Source organism: Oncorhynchus gorbuscha, unplaced genomic scaffold (genome assembly GCF_021184085.1).
Source record: "Oncorhynchus gorbuscha isolate QuinsamMale2020 ecotype Even-year unplaced genomic scaffold, OgorEven_v1.0 Un_scaffold_3160, whole genome shotgun sequence".
In the NCBI taxonomy this organism is placed as follows: Eukaryota; Metazoa; Chordata; class Actinopteri; order Salmoniformes; family Salmonidae; genus Oncorhynchus; species Oncorhynchus gorbuscha.
The window spans coordinates 33,205-55,422 of NW_025745177.1; the positions used below are offsets into that span (position 1 = coordinate 33,205).

The window sequence follows — 22,218 nt, forward strand, 5'->3', positions numbered from 1 at the left end:
CTTATCCACCCCATGGCAAAATGAGTAGAAGCGAGAAACTGTGGCCACTCATGAGTTCAGATTTTTGAGGCCAAATCTACACTGAATCACCAAGAAAGACCGTAAATATTCGAGTGGTCGAATTACAGACTTAAATCTGCTTGAAAATCTATGGCAAGACATGAAAATTGTTGTCCAGCAATGATCAACAGTCAATTTGACAGATCTTGAAGAATTTTGAAAATAATAATGGGCCAATGTTGAACAATCCAGGTCTGGAAAGCTGTTGGAGACGTATCTAGCTGTAATCGCTGCTAAAGGTCATTGTGACAATTATTGAACCAGGGGGTTGAAAACTTATGTAATCAAGATATTTTTGGTCATGTTGTGTACGTGGACACCTGCTCGTCGATCATCACATTCCAAAATTATGAGCATTAATATGGAGTTGGTCCACCCTTTGATGCTATAACAGGCACCACTCTTCTGGGAAGGATTTTCACTGGATGTTGGAACATTGCTGTGGGGACTTGCTTCCAATTAGCCTCAAGAGCATTAGTGAGGTTGGGCACTGATGTTGGGCAATTAGGCCTGGCTTGCAGTTGGCTTTCCAATTCATCCCAAAGGTGTGCGATGGTGTTGAGGTCAGGGCTCTCTGTTCTTCTGGCATCCACCAAACCCAGATTTGTCCATCGGGCTGCCAGATGGTGAAACGGAATTCATCACTCCAGAGAACGTGTTTCCACTGCCCTTTACACCACTCCAGCTGATGCTTGGCATTGCGCATGGTGATTTTAGGCTTATGTGAGACTGATCGGTCCTGGGAACCCATTTCCTGAAGCTCCCGACAAACAGTTATTGTGCTGATGTTGCTTTCAGAGGCAGTTTGGAACTCGGTAGTGAGTGTAGCAACCGAGGACAGATGATTTTACGAGCTTAGCACTTCAGCAATTGGCAGTCCAATTCTGTGAGCTTGTGTCGCCTACCACTTTGCAGCTGAGCCGTTGTTGCTCCTAGATGTTTCCACTTCACTCTTAATAACTATTTAATCAAACTGTGTATTTAACAAGTTTACCAAGGTCTTAGTTTTCTCTTCACACAACTTTTTGAATTAAAATTTTTCACTCCAGATGCTTTATCTGGACATAGATCCCCCCCCTCCAAAAAAAGACACCTAAGCAACATTATGCCTTCTCATTGCAGTCGCTGTACTCTTAATATACAGGAGAATGATCTCCTTATGTTGAGAATAAACGAGTTTCAAGCTCGGCTTCAGACACAATCGTTACACAAGGGAAATTTAAGTGTAGGAAAGGATGATACATCGTCTGTGCCACCAGTAAATATAGGTAGTAGTGTTAATCCCCATGCACAGTCCCCGCTGCCGGACAATTTTCTCATGGCTTCTGGAAAGAAATTGTTATGGAAAATTTGATGTTTGTGCTTTTCTAATAACCAATTTCTCGGTTCATGCAAGTGACTGATTGATGATGCCTGGGAGGAATCTTTACTATCAGTATTAGCAATTTGGCAGTACGTCCAGAACATTGTTTTGAGAACTGAAAGGGGTGTCTCAGTTTCAAGGTCTCATAATGGAGAGAAGAAGCCTTGTGAGGTATTGGTCTGTCACACGCATGAACCAAACATTGAGGAGGAATTAATTATGAATAATGACTAAGCTAAAACATGCAAATATAACTTGTATCTTACAGCAGTACCTCAGAGAACTAGCGGGACTGCTCCGACAGAGCTTCTGATCAACCTGTACTGAGTGTGCAAAGGTTGTTGTAACCTCTCCAGCTTGCTGATAAAAAAAATTACGATTAATTTAAATTTGACTTCAGGTGTTCCTGGTGGTAATTTCCATGACAAAATGCTTGCGGCATGCTCAACCAGTGTCGCTAATTCGGCCGATATACGCTTTTAACCAGTTTTCCCCACTAAGCATTCCAGTAGGAGTCAGAGCTCAAGCCTTCTCAGGTCTCTCCTCTACCCGCTACGGGGTCTGATCCTCCGAAGCCTCCCACCATTAGCTCTGACAAATTGAAAACCCTAGTCATTGTCGACTTCATTACCCACAATATTAGACATCTAAAGAATCACCCAACAATCATACATTGTTTTCCACTGGACAGGGCTAACGACGTAAAAGCTTATCTGAAGATGGTACTGGCTGAGACTAAAACTGGCGAGTGTAGTTTTTGATATTGTTATACATGTTGGCACCAACAATGTTAGGATGAAACAGTCAGACATTACCAAAGAATCATTCAGCAATATACATTGTTTTCCAGTGGACAGGGCTAACAGCATAAAGGTGAATCTGAAGATGATGCTGCCTGAGACTAAAACTTGCAAGTTTTGATAGGGATATTGATATCACGTCGGCATCAACAATTTTAGGATGAAACAGTCAGATGTCACCAGGCACAACATAACTTCAACATCTAACTTAGCTAGAAAAGTGTGTTGGCATCAAGTAATTGTCTCTGGCCCCCTCCCGCATGACTCACAATGACAACGTGAACGATATTGGTCGACAGTCTACTGGATGGGGCAATATATGTTCCTTCATTCATTGGATTCCTATCTCCTTTCTATACTATCTCTGGCAACGGCATCATGCAATGCACCCTGGAATAAAGAGGCAGACAAATAAAAACTACGTTAAATTACACTTTTTTCAAGGGAGGAATGTGACCAAAATATGAGATTGAGATTCTATACAGTGATTTTATTGAGATTCAATGTTCAAAACATATTGCTCACCATATAGTATGTATTCTGCAGAGGGACAAGTGAGAGCCATGAGGAAACTGGGTTTGATCAGTAATGGAAATAAAAGTGCTGAAAACAAAATGTCTGAAAACAAAATGGCTCCTTATTTAAAAAGAAGATGGAGAACAAACTATGAAGGCAAAATACTGGAGTTTTGGTGCAGGTATAGCCAACAGCGCAAATATAATATTGCGATATTCAAAACGATATATCGTCAAAAATAATATTCTGATACATAACTGTATAGGTTATTTCCCCTGTCACTATAATCTAATATGTTAAGACAAGCTAAGACCATGGTATTTATTTGAAGGCCCAGTGATTTTTCTGTTTTTTAAATATATTTCCACACGAGTTTGAATAATACTGTGAAACTGTGAAATTTATGTTAATATGCTTTTAGTTTAAGAGCTGTTTGAAAGTCCTAGCAAAATGTTTATCACTGTAAGGTACCTAACGAAGCATGTGCTTAGTGAGCCCACCAGATCAGAGGCAGTAGGGATGACCAGAGATGTTCTCTTGAAGAAATGCGCTGCCTCGTGTCTGTTTGACTAAGAAACAAATCGTAGGCAAATGACAAGACTGTTGACATCGTGTGGAAGCTGTAGGTAATTGCAACCTTGGCCCCATTTAATGTGGTTCCCATTCAACAACACGTTCAAGTGGCGCATGGATATATTTTCCCATTTTCGGTGATCAGATTTTCCTGGAAAATTCTGTTATAGTCAAATTTAAAGTTTTATAAACATCTGATGTGTTGTCTATCCACACATACTAATCATATGCATATACTATATTACTGGCATGAGTAGCAGGGCGCTGAAATGTTGCACGATTTTTAACAGAATGTTCGAAAAAGTAGGGGGTAGGAGTAACAGGTTAAAGCATTACTCCTTAAGTACTTTACACCACTTCTTTTTGGAACTATTTGTACCATATATATTGGGTCTTTAAACAAACAATTTCTCTTTAGCATACAGAGGAAGGGGTCTGGTGAGACTTATAACCATCAAAAATGGTTGTAGCCAAACTTCTAAGTAACTGACTTTATTTTAAGAAAACCAAGTCCATGTTGTGTTGTCCATGTGTGGTTCCTTAGAAGAAAAAATTGAGAAAGAAAAGCAAAGATATTTATTTTAAAAGTTAAAAGAAACTGTTCTTGTTTTAAAGAAAAGTTATTTCAAAATATATATACTGCAGAGAAGAATGGGAAACTCCCCAAATACAGGTATGCCAAGCTTGTAGCATCATACCAAAGAACACTCAAGGCTGCAATTGCTGCCAAAGGTGCTTCAACAAAGTACTGAATAAATAACAATCTAACAAAAGATTGTCACTTGCTTTTCTATAATCTGTGGATAAAAATATAAGAATAAAGGTAACTGCAAATCTCATGTGTCCTTCTCAATTGCACATAACAGCAAATTCACATCGTCTGTACTAATAATAATCTATCAAATAATATTTAAATGAAAATCTCATTAAGTGCTTAAAATACAACCAGGAGCACTGGGTATCAGCGCTTCTCTTGAATCGATTCTGTGGATATTAATAGTTATGCTATTCTCAGAAATGTGTGAGAAACAGAAATGATAGAGGTTGAGGGAATTTTGGTTGTAAAGAAAACATTGAGCTCTGTGGTTTGCCATAGTTTTGACAAGTGTTCATAGTTAAAGTCGTATTTATTTTAAAATAAGGCCAGTTAGAAAAGCTTTATATTAATTTTGAAAAAGGCAAACAGGAAGATAATTCCTTTAAAAACTAACATTACAATCCCTTTTCCAATATACTGTAGGAGGTGTAACTGTTCTCTTTAGTTGAAGGAGAGGCGGACCAAAATGTGGCGTGATGAGTCATGTTTGTTTAATGAAGAAAAAACTATACGTGAATAAACTAACGAAAACAATAAACGTGAGAACTCAAAACAGCCCTATCTGGTGCAAACACAAAGACAGGAACAATCACCCACAAACACAGTGAAACCCAGGCTACCTAAGTATGATTCTCAAATCAGAGACAACTAATGACACCTGCCTCTGAGAACCATACTAGGCCGAAACATAGAAATACCCCAAAACATAGAAAAACAAACAGACTACCCACCCAACTCACGCCCTGACCATACTAAATAAATACAAAACAAAGGAAATAAAGGTCAGAACGTGACAGTAGAATCCTTTCGGAGACAGCATTTTGTATACAGTAAGGCACAATGTTATTACAGGCATGACTACAACATTTTTCACTGTGGACAAACAAAGGACAGGAAGAGATCCACTTCATTTTGGATCACAACAGAGGGCGGGTGAATGTTGTCCGGAGAATAGTGGCAGGAGGTCATCTGCCAAACGTCGATGAGGACCAGAGGCAAGTCCTTGAATATTTCCCTGAGTGCTATGTCGAGCTGCCAGGAGAGCCAGTCGCTGCCATACACATCCTTGTAGCCCGTGTTAGCTGACTTGATCACTACCAGAGTAGTGGGAGATCGTCTTAGGAGCGACGCCACAGCCCTACGGATGACGACCAGACGGTGTGCGTACATAGCCAATGGGTACGTGGTGAAATGAGCCCAGATGGTGAAGACCACTACAGAGTGTGCACCCCCTGCCATATCCTCCACCTCCCTGGCGATGTAGTGAAGGTCAGCCCAGGGCGTCTTGCTTGTCCGTATAGGTATCCCATGGGCCCGCCAGATAATACGGGTGTTGGACTGGGTGTCGACTGCCTCAAAGGGGCCCGATTTGCTTGATGTGTGAAGGTTCAGGCGTTTCAATGCTGCAGAAGGATCATAAGTTTAATGCAAATATATGAATTCAGACAAAATGCGCTGGGATACGCATTAAAGAAAGAAGTTATAAAAGTTATTATTACACTTTTGCCGTATACCATGACTTACATGGGTGTCTTTGCATTCAACAATACTAGTTACATAATTGCCTGGCCAAAGCGTTATTAACTCATTTGAATGCATGGACTTGACTACAAATATATTAACATAATAAACTGATTACAAACTATATCATACTTGGCACAGTTTTCTCCAGGTAGTCGAACCACTGACGGAGAGTGGAGTCACCCATCATAAGGATCTGTTTGTCCTTCAGGCATCCAGATATTAGTTTAGCTGAGGGAAAGGATTTTGAGTCACACACCAGGGATGTCCAGTGATCCTGGAGGTAGAATCCAGCTGGTACTGAGGTGTGCAAACCAGGACGGCATTTTGTTTGTGATCCTAGAGAGAGAAGAAAATACTTTCAGGCCTATGTTAGAACAACATGGGGTTAATAGATAACAGTGGGTTAATAATTAATCATATGCGTTTGGCTAAAGCATGTGATTAATTTGAAATGTTTTTATATATTCTCATTTTGACATTCATTGTGATAATCCCACAACTAATCATGTGATTAATTTAAATGTTTTTAGTATTATCTATGAACATAAATAATTCAAATGATTGTTAAACAAGCTTTCCCTTTGGAGTAATGTCGTCAAAACAAATTGTACTGGCAAAGGACTTGCATCACCTTGAAGCAACCATTGTGGTTATGTTTTCATATTTGTTTTTCTGAAAGTCAAAGCTGTGAGAAACAAACAGATGTCTCTGCAAAAGTCTTGTGAGTTGCAGTCAATTAGCTAGGCCTATGTCAGACTTGGCTGTTGGTTCATAAGTTTAACAAAGGAGAAGTAGTTTGGAACAACTTACGGATTTCAGTGTCCTGTTGCTGGACATCGATAGCTGAATTGTCACCTGGTACAATAATGTTCGTGGAACTGCAGAGAAGAAGGAACTGTTAGTTTACAATCATTTCAAACGTTGTAACCAAAAGTATTTTGAGATTTTGTTCTTAGCACTGTTTACTACGTGGCTACTGTGCCATGTGTTTCAACATCTTTGCTGCAAGAAACTTTCATGTTTCCCACCAGAAATATATATATTATAAAGGTTTCAATCACTAACGATTGAATGTGGGCTGGTCTGACCTCATTCCAATAAAGGAAATTTCCCCCAAAATTAAAATATTGTGTTGTATTTAGGTATTTCCTACACATTCCCATTTTATGTCAATTTATCTGAATTTATAGTGGTGAGCAAAATGGGGACGTACAATTTAATGACATTGTATCATTGTATTCTTGAGATGACTAAAAGAGAAATCTACATAGTCATTTTCAGCATCAAATGGGAAACCTTCCAAGCAAATCAAACTGTAATACATTACACATTACAAATTATCATTAGCCTCTACAGGATTGATTGGTCTCACTCGAAACGTTTGAGCTAACATAGGCTAATGCACTTTATCATTATGGGGTATTGTGTGTAGATGGGTCAGAAAACAAATCCATTTAATCCATTTTCAATTCAAGCTGTAACAAAACAATGTGGAATATGTCAAGGGGTACAAATACTTTCTGAAGGCACTGTATCTACCTCTTTAGAAGGGTCATCTCCACCTTGGAGAGTACTGCCTGGTAACCGCCCATGCTGTGGTAGGTCAAAGCATGGCAAGGCAGGGAAGATGGCCGACGACAGAACCAGGTCTCCCCAGTGACTGGCTCTCTGTACTCACAGCAACACTGTGACTCGTTCCCCACCAGCCTAGGACTTCTCTGGGCATTGCACATCACCGTTTCCTGCTTGCCACCCTCCTCAAAATAGCCATGGAAGTAGACCTTATCTGGGTCCTGTTCCCTTTGCCTACACAGTACCTGCACGGCCTCGCTAGAGTGCACTAGGCGGATGGACACCTTGGCAGGTCCGGGCCAATGCAGGGCCAGACGGGCAGTGTAGGTGCCATTAAAGTGGTCTGTTACAGCTCCATAAGTACTGGCCTTAAGTTCTGAGTTAAACAACTTGGCCTGAAAAAAGTCCCCTCCATAGGTTTTGATCCTGTTTTTAGTATCTCTAGCTATCAAAATCACATCTATAAACCCTCCAACTGTGTGGTTTGAATTGGGCTTGACAGAGAATGAGCACTTAGTGGGGTTTGTGGCCTCATCTGTGGATAAGGGGACAACAGGCGGTAATGACCATTGTAGCTCTGTGAGCAGAGATTCCCATTCCTCTTTACTTACTAAGGAGTCATTGGTTGGTGTAAATGTCCTGTTGGTGATTCCACTACAACTTGTGAAGCTAGTGTGGTTGTATTTGAGATGAATGGATGGTGACACATTCAGCAGGCACTGGTTGAATTGACATACCTAAAGTGAGACAATGAAAGAATCTGTTTATCACCTAGAGGCACATATAAAGTGTACCTTAATACCTCTTGAGCTTAGTATAGCTGTCTTACCCCATCAACACCACAAACACAGTGCATTCGGAAAGTATTCAGACGTCCGGACATTTCACATTTTGACAAGTTACAGCCTTATTCTAAAATTGATTAAATTGTTTTTTCCCCCTCATCAATCTACACAGACAATAGCTCATAGTGACAAAGCAAAAATGGGTTTAGAATTTTTGCAAATGTATTAAAACTAATATCACATTTACATAAGTATTCAGACACTTTTTACTCAGTACTTTTGTTGAAGCACCTTTGGCAGGGATTACAGCCTTGAGTATGATGCTAGAAGCTTGGCACACCTGTATTTGAGGAGATTCTCCCATTTTTCTCTGCAGATCCTCTCAAGCTCTGTCAGGTTGTATGGGGAGCATTGCTGCACAGCTATTTTCAGGTCTCTCCAGAGATGTTTGATCGGGTTCAAGTCCGGGCTCTGGCTGGGCTACTCAGGGACATTCAGAGACTTGTCCCGAAGCCACACCTGTTTTGTCTTGGCTGTGTGCTTAGGGTCATTGTCCTGTTGTAAGGTGAACCTTCACCCCAGTCCGAGGTCCTGAGCGCTCTAGAGCAGGTTTTCATCAAGGATCTCTTTACTTTGCTCCGTTCATCTTTCCCTTGATCCTGACTAGTCTCCCAGTCCCTGCTGCTGAAAAACATCTCCACACCATGATGCTGCCACCACCATGCCTTAAGGTAACCTTTATTTAACAATGCAAGTCAGTTAAGAACAATTTCTTATTTGCAATGACGACCTACCGGGGAACAGTGGGTTAACTGCCTTTTTCAAGGGCAGAACAGAGTTTTACCTTGTCAGCTCGGGAATTCATTCCAGCGACCTTTCGGTTACTGGCCCAACTCTCTAACCACTAGGCTACCTGTCACCTTAGGGATGGTGCAAAGTTTCCTCCAGACGTGACGCTTGGCATTCAGGCCAAAGAGTTCAATCTTGGTTTCATCAGACCAGAGAGTCTGTTTCTCCTGGTCTGAGAGTCTTTAGGTGCCTTTTGGTCAACTCCAAACGGGCTGTCATGCCTTTTATTGAGGAGTGGCTTCCATCTGGCCAATTTATCATAAGGGCCCGAATGGTGGTGTGCTGCAAAACTGGAGCAGAACTGGAGCTCTGTCAGAGTGACCATCGGGTTCTTGGTCATCTCCCTGACCACGGCTCTTCTCCCCCGATTGCTCAGTTTGGCCGGGCTGACAGCTCTAGTAAGAGTCTTGATGGTTCCAAACTTCTTCCATTTAAGAATGAAGAAGGCCACTGTGTTCTTGGGGACCTTCAATGCTGCAGATAATTTTTGTAGGCTTCCCCAGATCTTCCCCAGATCAACATGGCTTGGTTTTTGCTCTGACATACACTGTCAACTGTGGGACCTTATATAGACAGGTGTGTGCCTTTAGAAATCATGTCCAATCAATTGATTTTACCACAGGTGGACTCCAATCAAGTTGAAGAAACATCTCAAGGGTGATCGACGGAAACAGGATACACCTGAGCTCAATTTCGAGTCTCATAGCAAAGGGTCTGAATACGTATATAAATAAGGGGTTTTATTTTTTTATTAATTTTCTAAAATATTATGGCATTGTGTGTAGATTCATGAGGATATTTATTTATTTAATCAATTTTAGAATAAGGCTGTAACGTTACAAAATGTGGAAAAGGGGAAAGGATCTGAATACTTTCCGAATGCGCTGTATAATCTTCTATCAATGCTGTCGTAAACAATGTATAGCTTCAAAATGGTTCAAACAAAATAAATGTTTAAAATGATCCTGTGGATGGCATGCCAGTCTTAACATCTGAAGCTCTGTCTATACATTTGGCATGGGTTCCATTTCAGAACTTACAAATAAAAGATAAATGCAGATCAATAGAATCAAAGCCAATATCAGTAGCTGAAGCAGTCTTCCCATCCTCCATAGATCTGTTGGTAAATTAAAGAGAATGTCAAAGTGAACTTGAGCAAAGTAATAATAAACAGTCAATTATACCAATCTGAATGAAGATGTGTAAATTAATAGAATGGATATATAGTGTAGGTCAGGTTTATTCTCAGAGGGGAAGCTGAATTTATCAAGTTCTCAGCAGGATTGATGGGGCAAATCAACAACATACTTTGCTTCCTACTCAGACTCTGGAGAGAACTTCACTGCTAGAGAGAAACACATGAGGATGGTGGACGCTAAAGTTAGCCATCTAGCTGACTGCATGCATTGTTTTGTCAACTTGCTGCTTGTCTGGTCACACTTTCAGTTCTGTTTGGTAAAGCTTACCACTCTTATTTTTGCAAACATATTATACATACGTTAAACCAGTTACTCCCCAACACTGTTGACAGGAATAAATACTCGGACACTTCTACCTGAAGCAAGTAATGAGGTCTCTGTAAATGTAGCCTATTGGGCAGGCTGTGCTGCAGCTGGTGCATGTTGGGATGTGTCCTTGCCACTCCAGCATAGCTTTAACGCATTTGCACTTCAAAAAGACTCATTCAAACTTGCTTTCTAGTCGACAACGACCATGTCATAATGAAAGATGTTCTAACACTTTATGCTGGGTTTGTTTGAATACATGACGCTTTGACATGTGTTACAGCCAAAGCGTCCTACTTCTGACAGTCAAACGCTGTAGTTAAATCAAACTAGAGCATCATAAATAGTCAGCAAATAATCAAAAGGTGTTAACAGGCTATCCGAGAGTTTGTTCTTATTAAAATTCGTATTCAATCCAAGAGTGGTGTTTTTCCTTATTGATCACCAAAATACAAAGTGTACGAAATACCTTCAAAACGGTCACTGTTGGTTCTTATGCTCTTTTGTATATGGGCTGAACAACCATGAGTGACAATTCATATAGGCCTACTGAAGTAAATAATTATAATGAAAACAATGATGCATTAGATATATTAACCTAATATTCATATAGGTCTGATAATGACACTACTTTAGTGAAGACTAAGCCACCATAATTGTTATTTTGCAATAATATTAAATTACTCGAAAAAAATACGTTTCCATGAACTTGTCCATTGATTTGTTTTGACGACATTTAGAAAAGTCGCACGTAGAAAATGTTATTCGACAATTGCCAGTCATCTACGGTGCATTTCCATTTAGCCATCTTTGTGTCGCCATAGCTGTCTTTTATCGGTGCAATAAAATACAGACAATTCATTCGTCAATTAAATTGTAGGTGAACATACAGGCCTATTTAGGACGAAAGTGACAAATATGGTGATTGAAAAATAATTGAAATGTTAACTAGGTGGCTATTTCAGTGGCTGATTGACTGATGTGCTATTGACGGCTCTGATATCATTACAGGCGAGAGTTCTTTCAAGGTATGATTTCAACGCTCTTGATTGATTACAATTGTAACAATTCAGAGCCCTTATATTTGCAAAAAACTATAGTGTCGAATAATAATGAGGTGATCGAAGTGTTCCCATTACACATTTAGGCCAATGGCGCAGTTTCATGTCTCCGGTAGCCCGTTAAGGCCCGAACAGATATAATGCAATAATTTAGTAATGTTTGTCATATTCTAATAATTATAATGTGCCAAGGTATCGCCACGGTCCGTGCCATGGTGAAACGTGCACTCCTGTAGATCGGAAACAATTGGATGTTTAAACTTGCCAGACCACAAAAGTAAGGCGAAGCAATTCCGGCATTTGTGTCCTGCAAATAAACATTATTTGTATAGTTGAATGTCTATTTTGCAAGCAGTAGGCATTTAAAGATTAAATGTGAAGTGGAACGTTACAGTTACACCGTGACAACGTGCCCATCGTAGCTACATTCAGTTAAATGATTCGGCAATGACCCTTTTTTCGAAAACACAATTTCCATCAACATTTGTCGCAATAAAGAAAGTTCTACAAAACAAAATTCACCCTGTGGAAAGAATAAAAATGTGTCCGATCTTTAGAAGGTTTCTCCTGTATCTGCCGCTTCTATAAGACGTAATGTTTTTTTGCGACATTGCTTTTGTCGAATAAACCTGTGTCAATGGAAACATGTCTAATGTAGGCTACATTCCCTTTTTAGGTAACAAGACCAACAAATAATGACAATTGTAGGTATCAAAAATATATAGAAGATGGCCTACTGATTTCTATAATTCCATGTAAAATTAGGCTATGGCGTACTTTGATAATTGATTCATCTGGGTGGTTAATAAAAGCCCTAAACAGTTACAATACCTTCTTCAATGGATAAGCAGAGTGTAAATAAGAAAACTAATCTTAGAAAAACGCTCCAGATCATACGTTAAATGTTACAATTTTTCATTAAGTCTGGTTCTACTCTCCAAAGTCTCATTTATTCACCAGGTATTATTATGCCTTGAAAGACTAGTGGAATCTGCGTGGGTCGCTGGATAGGTAGGATGACTGACAGTGAAGGTGAACAGGTGGTCACGTGTCAGGTGACAGAGGAATGGATGAGACTGAGGCAGGAATTCCTTTAACCATAAAGTGGTATATTTACTGAGTAGTCTGTTCTGCATCACAAAGGAAACAAATAACATGTATCCAATCAAATTCATAATCAAAGATCAAATCATATCATTCATTATTAACATAATTTAGGGAATTCAACAGTCCAGTTCATTAAGAAGTCAATAGTAATCATCCGCGAGTCATTTAGGCTCGTAACTATTTATCATAAATTATGAAAGAATACAAACAGTTAATGGTGATACAATCTATAATCCCCATGATCAAAGTCAATCAGTTAGCAAACAATGACGTTTCTCATTTCACTCTTTCAATTGTCTTCATGTGTACATATAATTAATTTCAATACACATGAACCGTATCGATTGCATAATTGGCCTATGAGGATCCGTAGGGCCGTGATCATTGACAATTCACATTACACAATATGTTTGAAGCTGCGCTCCAAGCCGCAATAACTATTAACAATAACTGAATGGCCCACTCTCCCGATCGCCACAGATAATTCAGATGAAAGGTAACATAGTCGGTGGATTCATGGACGCACAGCACTTCTGGATCGGATGGAGTTAGGGAAGAGAAAGCAGCGAGATCAGGCGATGGCAATTTCCTCCTTTTATGGAGTTGAGATCTGTCGGACATTTCCACCTGACCTAATTAAAGCGCCCCTGGCCCAGCTGAGTAAATGGCAATGAATTAAAGGATTATTCCACCAACTCCATGGGCCTTTTCTACAGCATGTATGGCACAAGAACTTTAACCATTCGTGTTTCAATGTGGAGAAGGCTGATGCTGATGGGATGTATCGACTTGCTATTACAAACACGGACCCAACAGATGAAGCCATTTACTATTGTGCAGTGAGAACAGCCTATGAAGTCAACTTTATCAATGGGACTCTTTTACTATTGAAAGGTAATCATAGTATCTAAATACTATTAACATTAGTACATTTACATGTTATTCACACAGCTCGCATCGTACCCACTGTGTTGTGTGAATTGTTTGAATGCCAGTAGTAGCATATGTGTTATTACAAAATAAAAACTCTCATTAATGTGTAGAATTAGCTGACAAAACTGAACTCTTAGAATCTTTGAAGCACGTGATATATTAGAGAATCGAAACATGTATCCCATTTAGGTAAGAATCACCAAAGGTCACACTATCATACCGTGGTGCAGAGGCCAGTGTCTGACCCAGTCCATCCAGGACACTCTGTGACTCTGCAGTGTACAGTACTCTCTGAGACCTGTACAGGAGAACACAGTGTGTACTGGTTCAGAGCCAGATCAGGAGAATCCCATCCAGGATTCATTAACACCTCTTGTTCCAAGAGCCCTGAAACTCCCTCTCCTACACATAGCTGTGTCTACAGCCTCTCCAAGAACAACCTCAGCCCCACTGATGCTGGGACTTACTACTGTGCTGTGGCCACATGTGGTGAGATCCTGGTCGGCAACGGAACAAAACTGGATGCCAAATGTACTTTTATGACCACTATTAATGTAAAGGATCAGATGGGAAGAAGCTTTGTAACCTTAGAACTGATTAACATTGCACCATAATAACAAACTGAGGTCAACAATCAATGAAAATAGCTAAAGAATATATAGATTAAGAAAAATAAATGCTTTATTTGACTTTATCATTCATTTTAATTGTATTTTTATTTTTTCAAATGTATTATTATTTTTTGACTTTTTATTTTTTTAAAGCCTGTCACATATGTGGAATGTGTTTTGTTGGTTGATTGAAAATCAAGAAAACTTAATAAAACTTTACATTGAAAAAAAAATGCCTACTAAGATATATGGAACTTACAATGCAGCCTTTAAAAGGTTGGACTGTCACACCCTGACCATAGAGAGCCTTTTTATTCTATATTTTGGTTAGGTCAGGGTGTGACTAGGTTGAGTAATCTAGGTTGTTTTATTTCTATGTTGGCCTGGTATGGTTTCCAATCAGAGGTAGCTGTTTATCGTTGTCTCTGATTTGGGATCATATTTAGGCAGCCATTTCCCCACTGTGTTTTGTGGGATCTTGTTTTTGTGTTGGTACCTGTGAGCACTCCAGAACGTCACGGTTAGCTTATTCTTTGTTGTTTTATTGTGCGGTTCACTTATAATAAAAAATGTGGAACCCATATCACGCTGAGCTTTGATCTGAGTATGCTTACAAGATCGTGACATCGACAAAGAAGTTACTATTGTTCATTATTTTGTTATTCGATCATAAAAAGCTGTTTTCATTGTATTGTTATTATGTTCACCATGTATTTGTAGTTGGGATGGACTGTAATGCACTGGTTCCAGTTGGTATTAGTCTGTGTGGAGCATTGATGTTGAAAGCTGTGTTACTGTTCTTCATCCACTCAAGTCAAAAGGAAACAAACTGTGAGTATTAAACTGGTGCTGGAATTTAATAACTTTTGCCATAATTAAATAACTGGTGCTAAAATTTGCCATTTTCTTGACTACATGAAACATTGAATTTTAAACAATTAAATCATTTAATTATATTTATACAAATCATCATGTTGGGAGGCTATTCAAAGTTGGACCATTTCATTTTAAAAATAACATACTTCCTACGTACACAATTTAGTTAGGAAAAAGACTGACTTGTTTGAATATTTTCCTGTAGTCTAATCAATGTTTGTTTGATTTATTAGTGTCCTCAGCAACCAGTCTAGAGACAATAAGCTCAGAGCAACTATTCAAAGAGTGAGCTGGTTACAAGTCAAGTGCTCTAATTTCCTGTTTATCTTTATGTATCTCTGATGTTACGGATACAGGTATGCTGTGTTCTTTTCTCTCCTTCTCTCCTCACAGGTGGCAATCATCACTCTCCAATCAGTCACCAATCAATCATCAATTTCCATTACCCTATCACATCCCCTTGGTTTAAAAACCCTGGCCCATGTTTCCTCTAAAGCTCAATCTCTCTGTGTCTCAATCTCAATCTCTCTGTGTCTCAATCAATCTCTCTGTCAATCTCTCTGTCATACAATCTCTCGGTAGTTCTGTTTGTTTTAGCATCTCCAGATCACTTTGTACTCACCTGTGAGTATTGGTGTTTGATGGTGGGAAAAGGGGGAACCAAGACAAGTCGCCCATGCCCATGGGCATACATTACCCGTAGGAATACTTTGTATAAAAACACTAGTTCGAGTAGAACTGGTCAGACCACCCACTGTATTTTGGGTTAGTTAATTAGCTGTTGGTGAAGTAGGCTAGTCTAGCTTAGGGGTTTTTTGGATATTTATTATTTTTTTCCTTGAGTCCAGCTCAGCCCCTTTTCCTGCTCCCCCAAATTAACTTGTGTTTTCCAATAAACCATGAGTGTTTGAAGGTAATTTATTTGTCTGTGGTTATTTTGTTCTCTCTTTTTCACTATTATAATTTGCATGAGTTATGTTATGGGTCTCGTTACCACCCCTCCTAATTTGTCGGGCCAAAAGGGATTTGTAACATCTGACATTGTGTTACATTTACATTACATTTAAGTCATTTAGTAGACGCTCTTATCCAGAGCTCAAATTAACCAACATGTTATGCAGGCACCATACTGTTATGCTGGGGGGGTGGATGGATGGGGTTAATATATTTTTTTTAAGTATGTGACTAACATCAATTCTATAATTAAGATGAGTGATTCACTAATCTCAGGAATTGCTGTTTTTCTCTCCATGTTCCTTCTCAGGGATTCAGTGGTGACTGGCCTCATACACTGCAGTGACCTTTATGACCAAGATTACTGGAACCAGGAGAAAGAAATGAAAGAACAGGGGGAGCATCCAATCGGTCAACCATTTTAAGTTGCAACCTGACAGAAACAAGCAATCTTTTTTTTACAGACATAGATTACAGTTTGTTTTCTATAGTTTAAAGGGGTGTTACTAACCAATCATGTATACAGTGTGGCTTGTGCTTTCTTGTTTCTTTGATCATTTCTGAAATTAAGTGTGAATGCATGTGCAGTATGTTTAATTAGTAGTCCATTTCAAAGAGTTGAACTTTGACAATTATATAAATCAACATTGTAATTTTATTATTTTAAATAATGTGATGAATCAGACAATGTTTAAATATAAAGTGGTTTGATGATCCTACACAGCCCTACTGGGACATGCTGGTGCATTACAGCTATAATCATGCTGCTGGAACTGAAGAAATACTGTAGAACGTAATTAACCTTCATTAAATACAATGTTTAAGAAGGTATGCTATCTTATTGTTTGTTTCATGGGTTACAGTAAATACCACAACAATCATAAATTTAGGAAAAAATATTAAAACCAAAATGGAACCATAATACAATTGTACATTATAGCAAATAGAAAAATGACTTCAAATGGGGGATGATCAACAAAAATGTGAAATACCTTTAAATTGCAACAAACTTTACTGTAGATAAAATAGTTAAGTAATCCTTGTCCGAGCTCATAGGTTCAATATTTAATAGTGCAAGGCAGCTTGATTGTCAGGGGTGTGTACGGGAGGCGAAGTCAGGTGTAGGAGAGCAGAGTGTATTAACTTGTTATGGCTGCAATCCCCCTATCAGGATAAGTGTCATTAACAACCGCTGAATAGCATAGTGCTACATACAATAAATATTACTATAAATATGTATATTTATGAAATCACAAGTGTAATATAGGAAAACACAGCTTAGCCTTTTGTTAATCCACCTGTCGTGTCAGAATTTGAAATGATGCATTACAGTGAAAGCAATCCAAGCGTTTGTGTAAATTTATCGATCGCACGATAAACATGAAGTACACTTAGCATCAGGTAGCTCTGTCACAAAAATCAGAAAAGCAATCAAATTAATCGTTTACCTTTGATCTTCAGATGTTTTCACTCACGAGACTGCCAGTAACACAACAAATATTCCTTTTGTTTCATAAAGATTTTTTTATATCCAAAATACCTCCGTTTGTTTGTCGTGTTATGTTCAGAAATCCACAGGAAAGAGCGGTCACGACAACGCAGACACAAATTTCAAATAGTTTCCATAATGTCCACAGAAACATGTAAAATGTTTTTTATAATCAATCCTCAGGTTGTTTTTAAAATATATAATCTATAATATATCAACCGCAAATGTCTTTCACAGTAGGAGAGGGGGAAACAATATCTGTCCAAATTCTGTTGCGCAAACAAAACTCATGTGACCACTTAACGCGATGTCATCGTTCTGGCTCATTTTTCAAAATAAAAGCCTGAAACTATGAAGACTGTTGACACCTTGAGGAAGCGATAGGAAAATGAATTTGGTTCAAATCCCTTTAAATCCAGCAAAGGGAGGCTATGGAACATGGAGTTTTCAAAATAGAAGCCACTTCCTGTTTTGATTTTCCTCTGGGTTTTGCCTGCAATATCAGTTCTGTTATACTCACAGACAATATTTTGACAGTTTTGGAAACTTTAGTGTTTTCTATCCAATACTAATAATAATATGCATATCTTAGCAACTGAGACTGAGGTGCTGGCCATTTACAATGGGCACCTTTTCATCCAAGCTACTCAATACTGCCCCTGCAGCCATATGAAGTTAAACAGGCGCACTTCAATTCCGGTCCAAAAATGACAGCACATAAAAACAATAATGTGCCAAAAACACAGAACATAGCAAAAGTATGGAGCCTGACTATCCACATAACAAACAATTACACACAAAGACATGGAGAACAGAGGACTAAATACATGCAGTGTGATTGTGGAATGAAAACCAGGTGTGTAATGGAACAAGACAAAACAAATGGACATATGAGAAATGGAGCAGCGATGGCTAGAAAGCCGGTGATGCCAATCGCCACCCAAACAAGGAGTGGAGCCGACTTCGGTTGAAGTTGTGACATTGATGTACAAGTACACCTCCTGGATAGGACACTTAACCCAATCCATCTCCTTTATATTGAGTGCCAAACAGAGGCATTCATTCCCATTTTTAGAGTAATTCACATGACTCGACCGGGGATCCAACCCTCAACCTTCTAATCTCACGGTAGACAATAAACACAAGGCCACTGAATTGGCTCATTGTTAAACAGTATGTCTAAACAAAAGGCTGACATACAAGATATATGATACAAGAGAAGTATATAGAATCACCAAGGAAGTCTAAAAAAGCAATATAATCAAAGACTAAGATTAAAGGCCAAGCAAAAAAGATAGGTATTCCTGCATGATTTAAAGACCTCAATGGTTTCTGGCCCTCTACCTCACATGACAAGCCATTCCATAACAGTGGTGCTCTGACAGAGAACACTCCTAGAAGAACAAGTTTATTCTATGATACATTATAGTATCAGCAAGGCTAAAATGTCATGACTGTCTGGATACATTATATACATATATACTAATAAGAGTTTCTTGACCAAAATAGACCCATTCCTCTGCACATGAACAAAGTTCAGTCCCAGTCTGAACACCTGACATCAGAGTACACAGTCTCCTGTTGTGTCTCTCTTCTTTCTTCCTCTTTTAGTTTTCCTCTCAGAGAAATTCAATGCAGCATAGTTCACGTAACTCCATCTTGATCCTGTGAACCTTCATGTTTTTTTATAAATACAGTGGGGCAAAAAAGTATTTAGTCAGCCACCAATTGTGCAAGTTCTCCCACTTAAAAAGATGAAAGAGGCCTGTAATTTTCATCATAGGTACACTTCAACTAGGGGCTCTTTGGCGGGTTGCTGTGGAGGGTGCCGGGCAGTTGACCGGGGTAGGGGTAGCCATGTGGAAAGCATGGCCAGCCGTAGAGAAATCCTTATTGAAATTCTCAATTATAGTGGATTTATCGGGGTGACAGTGTTTCCTAGCCTCAGTGGGCAGCTGGGAGGAGGTGCTCTTATTCTCCATGGAACTTTTTTGAGTTAGTACTACAGGATGCAAATTTCTGTTTGAAAAAGCTTGCCTTAGCTTTTCTAACTGCCTGTGTATATTTGTTCCTAACTTCCCTGAAAAGTTGCATATCACGGGGGCTATTCGATGCTAATGCAGAACGCCTGTTAAGAGATTTTTTAATCAATAATGACTAATTATGTATACATTTCAATCAGGACTGACTAATCAGAATACTATTATGTTACTCTATAGATGTATGAATTTTCTTTTAATCCTAGTACTGAATATAATGTGTGTAAATATAATCAAGAATTAGAACAATGACTGTCTGTTCCTTGGTAGAAATGAATGAACTTATTGTCAGACAGGCTAGAATGCTTATCTACACAGGCAGCCCTTGGCTCGGTCATAAATTATCCAAATTAGGAGAGACAATGTTGGAAGGCTTGAGAACTATACAGCCATTGTACTGGAGTGGACTTGAGACGTGACAGTTTGAAAACTAATGATGTCATTTTCAGTTTATAACCTGTTGTAAAATCTTTCATGTTCAGTACTCTCGAGAATAAACGCTGCTGATTGATTTTGAGACTGGTCTCTGTCCATTTTATGCAAATAAGAGTCTTACAAGTTCTTAGGAGTGAACTGAGTGTTGCATTTAATTGGGTATTAAAACATGTAGGAATTTAATTCCAGTAACCATTGGTCCTTCGAAACCGGGATCTAAAATACCCGTCTCTGTCATCTGAAGGTCGTACACCGAAAATTGTGCACGAGCGGGTCTGGTCCCGTTATTTAAGACCTGGCCTCTGAGTTGAGGTTAAAGACCAGACCGGTGTACACCCCAGACCGACAGGGACGGTGACTACATCCAACGAACATTGATTTTCCCAGTCGGCAACAAAGTCAGTAGCCTATATTCTCGATTCTGGGGGGAATGATTTAAGTTATCTTTGATTTGATGCTCTAAAAGGTTTCGAATTTATCAAGAATAGGAGCTTTGCTATTCCAAACAGATCCAATGAGTTGTGTATGACCGATATACACTGGGTTTTTTATAACCCTGGCAGGTTCAAGATAACCTGGGGTACCGTGAAAACCATAAATAAACTAGCTTGATAGATCTGGGTGCCTTGGAGGCCAGAGGGGTCATTAAGACGGGACATGCAGTCCAAATGAGAAGGAGAGGGAAACCAAAATCTAGAGGAATGGGATAAAAGCCAAATCTATAGACAAGAGGATCCAGGAGGGAAGCCTAATATAGCGAAGTGAGACAAGATATCGGTGTACTTTAAAAGTCCTATGAGGCAACATGAAATAGGAGGGATTTACGACCCCTGGGTAATGGCTTATAGTTGTAAGGGTGAGACATGGTATCTGATCGAGAGTCAAAGCTATAGACAACGTTTCCACAAAGGAGAAAACGAAGGAGAGAATACACACCATAAATAAACTTGCTTGATAGATCCGGGTGCCTTGGAGGCCAGAGGGGTTATTAAGATGGGACATGCAGTCCAAATGAGGTTCCAGGAGAGAGGGAAACCTAAAATAGTGGTAAAATATCCTTGTCTCATCACGCACCAGCGACTCCTGTGGCGGGCCGGGCGCAGTGCGTGCTAACCAAGGTTGCCAGGTGCACAGTGTTTCCTCCGACACATTGGTGCGGTTGGCTTCCGGGTTGGATGGCGCTGTGTTAAGAAGCAGTGCAGCTTGGTTGGGTTGTGTATCGGAGGACGCATGACTTTCAACCTTTGTCTCTCCCGAGCCCGTACGGGAGTTGTAGCAATGAGACAAGATAGTAGCTACTAAAACAATTGGATACCACGAAATTGGGGAGGAAAAGGGGTGAAAAAAAGAAGAAAAATAAAATAAAATCACTAACCTGAACAGTAATGGACAAGGCATATTGATATTAGAGAGAGGCATGTGTAGCCAAGTGAACATATGGGTCCAATGAGTGGTTGCGCTGGCTGGGGACACAGTTAGTAACAGTTAGTAGGCCGGAGCTAAACAAGCTAGCAACTAGTAGACCAGGGCAAGCTAGCAGCTAGCAGTTAGCAGGTTAGCAAGCAAGCAGTTAGCATGGGCTAGCAGTTAGCAGACCGGGTTAGCAAGCAAGCAGTTAGCAAGGGCTAGCAGTTAGCAGACCGGGCAGGCAAGCAAGCAGTTAGCAGACCAGGGCTCGGCAGTGTAGCAGTTAGCAGACCGGGTTAGCAAGCAAGCAGATAGCGGGGGCTAGAAAGTTAGCCTTTGGGGGGATGTCGCGATGGGGGTAAGTCTATTTTTGCCTCTTAGTAGGGTTCCAAGTAGCTCTAGGTAGCTAGCAGGCCGATATTTTGGCCCAGGAGTATTCTTCGGTGGTAGCACAGGAGCCCTAGACACAGGAGTCTAACCAGACACCCAGGTATTTGTAGTTGTCCACGTATTCTAAGTCAGAGCCGTCCAGAGTAGTGATGCTGGATGGGCGAGCAGGTGCGGGCAGTGATCGATTGAATAGCATGCATTTAGTTTTACTTGCGTTTAAGAGCAGTTGGAGGCCACGGAAGGAGAGTTGTATGTATTAGAAGGTAATGAGAAGTTATTAATGGTCTTTAGTTCAGGGATCTTACATCTTCATATGTTTTTTATGTGTCTGTTTGGTTTTATACATTTATGTGCATTTAAGAAAGTGTTGTTTCAGATTGATTTATATGAAACCATAAATGTACCATTTAGGTAAGAATCACGAGAGGTCTGATTACAAGACCGTGGTACAGCTGCCAATGTCTGGCCCATTACACCCAGGAGAAAATGTGATTCTGCAGTGTACAGTGCTCTCTGGGACCTGTACATGAGAACACAGTGTGTACTGGATCA

General features: G+C 39.7%; 1 protein-coding gene across 2 annotated transcripts; it reads right to left on the minus strand.

The window, feature by feature from the left end:
* Positions 1-4,801: 4,801 nt before the first annotated feature.
* Positions 4,802-16,923, minus strand: LOC124017738 (NXPE family member 3-like). 2 transcript variants are annotated; one of them, XM_046332970.1, is made up of 6 exons: positions 16,899-16,923; positions 9,900-9,976; positions 7,193-7,962; positions 6,464-6,531; positions 5,783-5,989; positions 4,802-5,532 (listed from the first exon to the last, which is right to left on the minus strand). In XM_046332970.1, the coding sequence occupies exons 2-6, from the start codon at positions 9,963-9,965 to the stop codon at positions 5,000-5,002; spliced, it is 1,644 nt and encodes a 547-aa protein (XP_046188926.1). In that variant the 5' UTR covers positions 9,966-9,976; positions 16,899-16,923; the 3' UTR covers positions 4,802-4,999. The 2 variants fall into 2 exon arrangements, with proteins under 2 accessions (XP_046188926.1, XP_046188925.1); XM_046332969.1 differs by lacking the exon at positions 16,899-16,923 and adding an exon at positions 13,686-13,734.
* Positions 16,924-22,218: the final 5,295 nt, after the last annotated feature.